Source organism: Clinocottus analis, unplaced genomic scaffold (assembly GCF_023055335.1).
Source record: "Clinocottus analis isolate CAN_PGR_092001 unplaced genomic scaffold, fCliAna1.0.p SCAF_1, whole genome shotgun sequence".
Lineage (NCBI taxonomy): Eukaryota > Metazoa > Chordata > Actinopteri > Perciformes > Cottidae > Clinocottus > Clinocottus analis.
The window spans coordinates 21474747-21486046 of NW_027175820.1; the positions used below are offsets into that span (position 1 = coordinate 21474747).

Here is an 11300-nt window from a genome sequence, read left to right on the forward strand (position 1 = left end):
TGTGTCATATTGTTTTTTCTTATATCTATATATATATATATATATATATATATATATATATATATATATATATATATATATATATATATATATATATATATATATATATTTATTTATTTGTATTTGTTTTCATGTATGTTTTTGTCTTATGTGTATAGCTGGTTTGGGTCTTTACGCAGAAGAAATGCTAACTTTGTGTTTCAGTATTACACTTGTGTGGCATTGCTTGTTAAATATCCACTAGAGTGGTGTGTTTCTAGTGAGTCAGTCAAAGTGCGTATATTGAAAGTGATCGTGGAACAGCTTGCATCGAAACAGCGCTTTCTACATCCATCTGTGAATGTCTCTAAAAGTAATGGAACCAGTGTGTTTGTGTGCGTCTACAAGATAATTATGGATGCAAAACATCACTGCTCCTGAACCAAACGAAGGAAAAGTTACTAACAAACACTCACATGATGCTCCTCAAATAGTCCTAAGTGACTTCAACGTGCATTCTTTCTAATGACCAGCAGGGGGAGAATCCTCTGGTTGCAAAAAGTAGTCCTATTTTTTTAAGTCTATCAGAAAATTACTCACTTTTAACATTGTAAATATGAATGTATAGTATAGTTTCAAGACTTCTTCACTACAGTGTGATTTTCATTTTGTCAATTATTGTCCCATTTAGAGTAAACTACTTTTAAGGCGTGGCTACCTTATGATTGACAGGTTGCTACATGTTATTGTTTAAGTTATCATCTACAATATTCCAAAACCAACAGTACAAAATACGACAGAAGAATGTAAATGAATGTGTAAATTATAAATTGTGTGATAATAAAAATGTACCCAAGTCAACTTACATTTTTTCCTAGTTTTTCTCTGTGATACCTGATTGTGCACCATTCAAAGTAATAAGTGGAGACGATAAAACCTTCTGAGTCTTCATAACAGTAAAGGTCATTACAGAAAACAAAGGTTTCTCACTGAACTACCCATTGAAAGTAATGGGCTCACATGGGTGTTGCATGCTGGGTCCTAAATGCACAAGCATTCTGTGGGCTCATGGGGGTCCGTGTGATTTCTGGATACAAAGATCAGTCAGTCTCACTATTCCCCCGACTGGGGCGCCCATTCAACCATCATCTCCATCCAAAGCGTGCAGGATAGATATTCCTCATGATGGACGTTCCGGTCTCTCCGTTATGACCGGTCAGAGGGGACATGGCTGCGTGCACCAGCTCGACGAGAGGCCAGCGCACAAAGGCCTCTCTGAATGGCCGTGCGCGATGCAGCGCACATGCACTCACAGCTGGAGTGAACACCTTTTCATCCCGGAAAGCTCCACTCTCGTCTCAGGGGGCGGACACTGGCTGTAGCTGTCGCTTGAGTGAACCATGTTGCACTGGATTGAATGAAAGGTGAACAATTGATACTTTATTGAAAGAACAAGAATTCAGTTTTCTTGTATTTAGGAACTGGTAGTTATTGAAGCTATTAGGTCAAGTTTGCGCTGATGTCTTTCATATTTTTAAGATTCTTTCCAGCCCATAATGTGCAGGACTGGTGTATCATGGCTGCAGTTGTTTACAGCTTTTTGGCGATGTGACCAGAATTAAGTAGTGGTACCTCATCATGTTTTGGATGTCCATGATGTCACGTGACGCCAAGGGGTCCAAAAATACTTTCCCCCATCCACTTTTATTAGAAAAGAGACAATTTGTAATCAACTTCTTAGAACCCACCCTCCAATTCTCCATCAAGTTAGCTCTGCAGCACTGTTAGCGCTGTGAGCAGCATTAGCCACGCCCACTTCGATCATAGATACACTCTAAATGTAGCCAATTAAGGTAACATGTTGAGTCTCAAAAGAAGTTTTTTCATTTTGTAATTAAAAAAAGAAGAAATAATTAGAAAAGAACATGCTTTTTTTATGTTCCTCTCTCTTGGTACATTTCCTTAAATGAAAGTAAGTGAGTGAATGATGCACCTAAAAACTGGCAGCATTGCTGGACAAAGTACATGTTAAGTCTCAGTCGGATGGAGGGCAGGAGGAGCACCGGAGGGATGTTGTCTATCTCTCGGAGGATTTCCATAAGATTCTGTGAAATATTGACCAGAAGCTGTGTACTCTTGTACTTAGTGTCACCTGAGTGCCTCTTTAGTCTCTGCTGCCGCTCCAATCATAAAATATAGGTCTTGTAAAGGTTAGCACCATAGCACTTAGTGCATGAATCACAAATGATGACAATTCGGAGAAAAATATTCTCTCGGGATAATGAAATTGCTCACAGTAACAAATACATTTTCAAGGAAAGATCCATGGATGTAAACACATCCCTCGAATCACCCTCAATCAAAAAGAGAATTTCTCTTGCTTGGTACATTGCGAGTGCACTGCTCGTCATTAGTACTGCTATAAACCTGAACCAGAAAAACAACAACCCGTAGTCATGCCAGCATATTTCAAATCCTTTTAAAATTCGGTCTGAATGTTTCTTTCCTTTTTGAGAGAAAAATGCACTGCTGGCACTAGCTAGCACTGCTGTTAGTGCTAGCTAATCGGCAGATAATTAATAACAATTTCAAAACCCTTTGAAAGCCATGATTTCTATTATATAACAATCTGAAAATAGTGCAAATTATAGTCCTGCATTTAAAATGAATTATACATGTACAAAACACACTGCAAAAAAGTAGCCCATAATATAGTCAATATTGATGCATCTACCTGTGAGCAGCATCTCAACTGATGTGATGGATCTATGTTTATATATATATATATATATATATATATATATATATATATATATATATATATATATATATATATATATATATATATATATATAGATATATATATAGATAGATAGATAGATAGATAGATAGAGAGAGAGAGAGAGAGAGAGAGAGAGAGAGAGAGAGAGAGAGAGAGAGAGAGTGTGTGTGTGTGTGTGTGTGTGTTTTAGTTGGGTTGTGAAAGAAATACTGTTTCCTCTTTACGTTGAAATATTCTGTAATGTCTCTGGGCCTCGATGTGGTTATTCAAACAAAACAATGCACAAATCCCTTCTGATCACTCATTCGGTCGGGTATTCAGAATATTAAGTGTTATGCCAGAAAGATATTAAGTAATGGTATTTTACTGACACTTCTGCAGTGTTTTTAGTAGGAGCGAAATGAGAGCAAGTCATTCATTAAAGGGTCATGGGTTTCTTGTAAAGTTTTTTGACAGTTCCCAAAATGTTTTGAGATATTTTTTTCTGCCTTCCCTGAGTCTTTTTGACATTGTATAATGATTCATTGCCTTATCTCACAAACATGATGTGTCTACTTATCACTCTAATACAAAATAATTTGAGTCATTTGGTGGTCTGTCAGTGCAATGAAAAATACAACACAGAAGTATGTCAGATATCCAATTCACATAACAATGAGAAAAGTTCAGAGTTCATGAGAAAAACGTTTTGCCAAAAAAAAAGCATGCTCACAAGCCAGAAAAGGCTGAGAAACATTGGCGTGGTGACCACAAAAATGTCATCTTTATTTCAGTCTGTTTCTCAACGACCTCGCTAAGTTTTCTCAGGCTCAAAGATGATTGTGGATTGTGGAAACATTCTGATGTTGGTGAACACTCACATACAATTTCATATTAAAATCAAAGGTACAAGGCTTCACACTATTAAAAATAAAAAGCAATGCAATATACGAGATAATACTCCAAAAGATTGTGCGTCAATGTACCATGTATAGCCATGTCAAGGCATTAATGTGTCGTGTGTATAGGTGTGCAAACACTCCCATATCATTTACTCATAACAGAATATTTTTACAGTGTTGTATTAGTACTTTAACTGGCGTAAGGATGTGAACCATGAGATGCTATGTTAATGAAAATACAATTGAGTAAATTGAAACACAATATAAATAACTATAAAGTATAAGTACATGTTAAAAATTCAAATTGGATTGGGTATAAAATACGTTTTTTTGTATATTTGCGTATAAATACCACCCGCTAAGTGCTGTGAAATCTTTGGTCTGACTTTTCCGAGTTCCAGCCGGAGCCCCCTGAACGCACCACGGTCCCGCGGGTGGTCATGTGACCCAGCGGCAGGCGGGCCATTCTCAGCTTCTTCTTCGCTCTTTGGCACCAATGTCGGAGGTGTTTGTGCGTGGAAGAAATGGACTCTGGAAATGCACGAATTTGATCGTTCAGAGATCCGATCAGTTGAGTCTGTGAATGGCGCCAAAACAGGACCCTAAGCCTAAATTTCAAGAAGGTGGGTAACGTCACAGAGGAGGATAACGGCTGATGCTCGCCTGGAGGGGGACGGGTTTGTTATTGTTGTTGTTGTTGTTGCTGCTGCTGCTAATGCTGGTCTAGCTCGACAATAGTGGTCTCCAAGGAGGCACACGGGCCCCACACAGTCTTTATTATCCTCCCTGGATGTGGAGAGTTAATTTAAACACAGTCTAACTTCACTTGTGTGCAAGCTGCTCTCCTCAAAACGAAGCCGAAGGTGTCAAACGGTCGTTGACGTGACGCTAACTAGCTAGCTCGTTGTTAATGCTAACCCTTCATCCAGTTGACAGCTACTGTCGCTGAAACGTTGTCAGCCCTGTTTATGTCAGTTTAAAATATATCCGAGGGCTTCCACGCTGGCCGAATGAGTACTTGTACCTCAATATATTGCAGTTTGTGTTTTTAACACATCTTCTCGTGTGTGTTCCTCTCGTCGCAGGTGAAAGAGTCCTGTGCTTTCATGGGCCATTGCTCTATGAGGCAAAGGTTTGTTGCAACACTAACGTGTTCTATTACTGCATTATTAGCTGCACAACCACTGTGAGGCTGACCTGTGTGTGTTTTCTTGTTTTGTTTGTTTTAACAGTGTGTAAAGATCAACATAAAGGATAAACTGATTAAATACTTCATTCATTACAGCGGATGGAACAAAAAGTGAGCATCTTGGTTTGGATATCATGTGATTTGCTTTGCTGACTCCACATCTGCTATGAATACATGTTTTATTTCCACTCTGATGGAAGTTTTACATTTTGGTGTTTCTTTTTTTTTGTTTCAGCTGGGATGAATGGGTTCCTGAAAGCAGAGTTCTCAAATATGTGGACAGCAACCTTGCGAAACAAAAAGAGCTTCAAAAGGCCAACCAGTAAGTTGCACAAAAGGATTGCGATGATGAAGAAGTTGTTTTCATCACTTCCTGGTGTTAAATGGCTTCAATATTAACTAAATAGTCACATCATTTGCACTTGTCAATTAAATATTCAACACGGATTTGGTAGTATTTGCTTTACGAGTTGAAATGTAGTGCTCTTGATATTAGAGTATATGGACAAATGTTAGTTTTCATTTATTTCCTCACTAATGATTTGTTCTTCCACAGGGACCATTATGTTGAGGGAAAGATGAGGGGTTTAGCACCAAGCAAGAAGATTGCTGCTGTGCAGCAGAAAAATGTTGATCTGTAAGTATCCACCTTGTTTTCCATCTCCTATAATTCAACATCTTGTAAACGCATCATGTAAGTTGACATAAGTTGCCCTCACGATACATATATATTGAATGAGGTATAAAGTATTCATGTGTGTACTGGGTGTATTCGCTCTGCAGGAGCATCCCACAGGACACTTGTCATATCACATCGTCCTTATTTACTTACTTCCTCTTTTTTTTTTTGCATTCTAGGAAAGTGAAAAAGGCAAAGCAGAAGAGTAAGTATAACATTTCTGCACCACATGTTCTTTCTTTACATTTAATATAAAAGTTACAAATTTGCCTCAAAGGACATTTGGTTTTACTCATCAAAATGATATCAATAAAATTTTACAATGAAATGTTCTCAGCAGGTTTGAAATGGCAAAGATGTCCGTCCCATCAGTTGTTATTCGAGGATGTGTGTGCTTTACAGCGAGCATTGTGAGTGTTAACACTAAGACTCCTTCTGATAATGGGAGAAAAACAATAACTTTTCTGGAGATGGGGACACCATGTAATACATTTATACTCATAAGCACAATTTCCAAACAACCACTTGTGGAACCACGGCATTAAGTCATTTGTAGGCACGCTGTGAAAACCAGCAGGAGGAGTTCCTTGTTTTCTGCTCTATTTAAACTGGTTGTTTACCTGCTCATCCATCGTGCCTCAAAGCACTCTCCTGTGTCGGGAGCTTGTTATGGATTTGCAACAATCTGCCACAGCGTCATTTCTTCATAATTTTCAAGTTGTAATGGTTGTTTTGTTCAGCCCCAGGGCCGGGTGAAGGCACCAGCAGCGGAGAAACGCCGCAGGGACCCCGGAAGAAGAGGGCTCGGGTTGATCCCACTGTGGAGAGTGTATGTATCATCAGTTATCGGAAACCCTGTGGGACACACATGGAAACAACCATGCCGGATTATACAGGTTAAACTACAGCATGGCATTTGGTTTATGATTAAAGCTGGGGAATTGTACTAACTGCACCTGTACTATTTAATAATCTAAGATCTTGATATAATGTTAATGAATATAATAATGAAAATATATTAACATATTAAAATATGATAAAGAAAAAAAGAATACCTGTTGTTGAAATGTCGGAGAGAAATGCAATATGTTCTCTGAGGAGGAGACACTTATTATTATGATTATGATTATTATTATTATTATTATTATTATTAATCAATAAATAACTGTGTGTCCAGGAGGAGATGTTCACCAACCGTGTGGAGGTGAAGGTGAAGATTCCTGAAGAGCTGAAACCCTGGCTGGTAGACGACTGGGACCTCATCACCCGTCAGAAACAGGTGGGACACACACACACACCAAAATAACTTAATGTTTGTTTTACTTCGGCGATGATGAGCTGGAGTGGTTCAATATTTTGCTCCGCAGTCAAGAAAATATTTAAATATATATTATGGATTCTTACAGACATCCTGCTTTTAAAATCCACCTGTGATCAATTCAATTAAAGAATTTCCTAATTAACAAACATTTATATACTTAGTGATCTTGGACCCTTTTTTATCAAGAAGTGAGAGTGTAAAAATATCCTTCAGTGTTTGTGACTAAATGAAGGTTTTCTGTCGCTTACAGTTGTTTCATCTGCCTGCTAAGAAGAGTATAGAAACTGTTTTGGAGGACTATGCAAACTATAAGAAATCGAAAGGAAACTCGGACAACAAGTAAGAACAAACACTGACTTTCTTCAAATGATGTTCATGTAGTCCTCCACATCAAAGTAATTCGAGTTTAGCTTTGGTATTTTTCAATCTGGACCCTCGTTTCCTGTGTTTTTGTCTGTTAAGTGAGCGATGGGGGACAATATTATTTTTGAATTGTTCCAGTATTGTGTGGGAGCGCTGCTGCAGGTGTGCTTGTCCTTGAACAGACTTCGCTAGACACAATAAAAAACAAATGAAAGGTAAAAAAAAATATGCATTTGACTTCTCTTTAGAGTCCTTTCCAGCATGTTGTCAGTTATAAAAACAATAAACGTGGCGTATTAGACGATAAGATTACCTTGCAGCCTGTTTTGCCACCACTTATTAATACCGGTTCATAACATTGTTGTCCCTATTATTCACAAAAACATTGAAAAAAATTATTAGGTTGAAAAATTAAGTTGAAATTTTTCTTTCAACGCTGAAGTTGCTACCTTTTTCAATAAAAAAATATTTTGTATCATATTTGCCCAAACTGACACTATATTCTAAAAGTAGTATGCGAGGCGGCTTCCTCCGCCTCCTCTCAGTGCTCCTGATGTCATTGGCCAGATTCCCCGGGCCTGGAGAAAAACAACCGAGCAATCAGAGCAGAGGAATCTTGTCACTGGCTGAAACTGGGCATCGCTGATTAAATATGAATAAATATTCTGTTCATCAATAACCTATTACTACCATCAATTATTTTCAGACACATTATTTAGTGTACCGTTGAGCTGTAAAATGAGGGAAATTGTGAGGCGGCTGGTGGACTCCACCGAGTTTGGGCTCGACTGTTACTGACATGGCAACTGCGTCACAATGGCTCTCATTTTACAACTAAACGGTCTTTTATATTCTATATATATTTGAATAAGGAGCACATGAAAAGAATGAAATTCATTTTTGACTCAATCTTGTGCAATTTAACCAGCACGGCCGCACTTATGGACAATAGGTTCAGATATAATTGGATGCCGCATTTCGAAATACTTTAATGACAACAATTAAAGTGTTTTTCTTTTCATGTTCTAGTCCATTTACAGCAAATCATACAAGCTGCTAGCCATTGTCCTCTGCATGCAACATTTTAGCGTTTTCTGCACGACTATTTAATCCAGTTCAGTAAATTATAAGAATGTAATATACTTTCTACGGTTGGCTTCTGAAAAGCACAGCCAGTTGGTGCTGGTGTTGGTGGAAACACAGAATTAAGTGAAAATATTAGTGCATTCAAGTGCTCTCTAACAAATTAGGGATACAATTATTTTCTTTTGACAATTTTACATTGACTTATTGGGCAAACATTACATTTTTTACATTACATTTTCATTCAGGTGACGCGTTTACCCAAAAGTGACTTACACTGTTTCCGTGCACCGTAGACAGCAACGGGGAGCAATTCAGGGTTAAGTGCTAAGGGGACACATGGACAAGCGGAACCGGGGCTCAAACCACCGATCCTCTGATTTGAAAGACGGACACAGACGCCACAAAATAAAAATTTGCATTATTATTTTTTTTCACAGCAAAAAAAACCCAACGTTGACATAAACTAAATCGAGCACGAGGCTATCTTTGATTTGGTTTCCTATCTCAAGAAAGAAATATGTGACTTCTTTCTCCCCCGTCCACTCAGGGAGTACGCAGTGAACGAGGTTGTGGCGGGGATTCGGGAGTACTTCAACGTTATGCTGGGCACTCAGCTGCTTTACAAGTTCGAGAGGCCGCAGTATGCTGAGATCCTGGCTGAGCACCCGGACATGCCGATGTCGCAGGTGTACGGAGCCCCACACTTGCTGCGTCTCTTCGGTGAGTGCCTTCACACACACGCACACACACACACACGTGAACAATGAACCATCGCTTTGAGTGGAGTAAGTGATAGATCGTTTCTAACATTGGACAGAAAGTTAAGCACCAACCTCGACTATTCTTATACTAACTAGTGCTTTTAAGTGCTTGAATTGTATTCTTGGAAATGTCTTTTTAGACAGGCCAAGTGGCCTTGGCAGTGGATTAAACGCTGCAGTTCTCTTAGCTGTGAAATGTTATCCACAGAAGCCTGAACACTGATTAGGTTACAGACAAATTATCACCTTGAATTCTTTTTTTTTTTTTTTTTTTGTCCAAGACAATTTCTCCCACTGTGGAAGCAGGAAATGAATCCTGGACCAAGCTCTCGTAGCATTGTTGTGGTCATGGAGAGCACACACCCACAGTTTGAAACGATGCACGTCAACGACCACAGTGGAATTTTAGATCACACTATTTGTTAAAACCTATTTCCACTGAGTTTGTCGAAAATCAATGGCAATCAATACAAGAGTGCACCAATGTGAATACGAAGCTTGATTTCTATGGTATTTTATTTAATAGTCTGCGTTGCTCCTCCTCACATGTCTCCTTTGCGTTGCTCCTCCTCACACGTCTCCTTTGCGTTGCTCCTCCTCACACGTCTCCTTTGCGTTGCTCCTCCTCACATGTCTCCTTCTACATTGCTCCTCCTCACACGTCTCCTTCTGCGTTGTTCCTCCTCACCTGTCTCCTTAGCGTTGTTCCTCCTCACATGTCTCCTTTGCGTTGCTCCTCCTCACACGACTCCTTTGCGTTGCTCCTACTCACCCGTCTCCTTTGCGTTGCTCCTCCTCAAATGTCTCCTTTGCGTTGCTCCTCCTCAAATGTGTCCTTTGCGTTGCTCCTCAAATGTGTCCTTTGCGTTGCTCCTCACATGTCTCCTTCTGCGCCCCAACAGTTCGTATTGGCGCCATGCTGGCCTACACTCCACTAGACGAGAAGAGTCTGGCTTTGCTGCTCAATTACCTCCAAGATTTCCTCAAGTAAGGTTGAACTCCCACCACAGAGACGAGAGATGTCATGTTTAGAAATGTCAGGTTATGTCCATGTTCATATTAGTGCAGCCAGCTTGTTGAAAATGCTCAAAGCATGAAATTGATTTTTTTTCTTGCACTAAAAGGTATTTATAGCTTCAACTGGTGGACACTGAACAGCATTTCATGACATACAGCTCTGAAGTTTGTGTTCCTTTTTATTTCAAAATCGTTTCTTACTTTAATAATTCCGCTGCCGATATGACTTCACTTTATTTAAACCAGTTTCATTTATCCTGTTAAACTGCACATCAGACATTTGTAGAGATCTGTGTTAATTCAATTAATAATAATAAATAATAATAATTAATAGCGCTTTTCGTGTTTTCTGACCACTCAGAGCGCTTTATCACTACATGACATCACTCACCCATTCACACACTGATGGGAGGAGCCACCATGCAAGGTGCCACATCAGTATCATCAACCATTCATACACCGTAGATGCAGCGACGGGAGCAATTTAGGGTTAAGTGTCTTGCTCAAGGACAGATCGACATGGGCTCGCGGCGCCGGGGATCGAACCGCCGATCCTCTGACGACTCTGCTCAACACCGAGCTCCTCTGCTTTTCAGGCTAGAAGTCACACGGCTGCATTCATAGTTTATAAAACATTGGGGAAGGCTTTCTTGTTGAAATGTTTCTGGACACACTGCTGACTAAAAATACTGTGGGGAAAAAAACTACCGCGATCTCTTGAATTTTCCAAATGAAACCGATTTATTGAGGCAAACACTCTGGGTTCAGCCTGGAAATATGATCATGTCCCTCAACCCCATCAACCCCGACTCCTATTGAAACTCTTAATTTGACAGGATAGAGAGTTGAGTGATAATCTTCCCTTCTTTTAAGTGAGATTAGATATTCCTTTATTAACGCCTGTTCAGCTTATCCCCTTTGAATGCAGACAGCCTCATTATCATATCTCATCTAAAACTTATTTTGTATATTTTAGATGCTTGTTTTGACAACTGAGAGACAGATATTGCGTCAACGTTTTATTTTTTTATTTTTTTTAGCAATAACCATTTTCTCCACAATGACGATCAATTTTGACATTTTCTCCAGGTACCTGGTAAAGAATTCATCCACCCTCTTGAGTGCCACTGATTACGAGGTCGCGCCCCCAGAGTACCACCGCAAGGCCGTGTGAGCGCTCTCAGCACACAGACCTCTCACACCACATGTATAATAACCGTTACTTCCCCTGAGAGCGCAGAC

At 39.4% G+C, this 11300-nt stretch overlaps 1 protein-coding gene across 1 annotated transcript; it reads left to right on the top strand.

Moving 5' to 3' along the window:
• The first annotated feature begins 4087 nt into the window (after positions 1-4087).
• LOC137782009 (mortality factor 4-like protein 1) lies at positions 4088-11300 on the top strand. Its single transcript, XM_068571075.1, has 12 exons — positions 4088-4265; positions 4728-4774; positions 4875-4942; positions 5067-5153; positions 5388-5468; positions 5690-5715; positions 6251-6339; positions 6688-6789; positions 7082-7170; positions 8828-9000; positions 9944-10028; positions 11148-11300. Exons 1-12 carry the CDS (start codon positions 4226-4228, stop codon positions 11230-11232), a joined length of 972 nt encoding a protein of 323 aa, XP_068427176.1. The 5' UTR covers positions 4088-4225; the 3' UTR covers positions 11233-11300.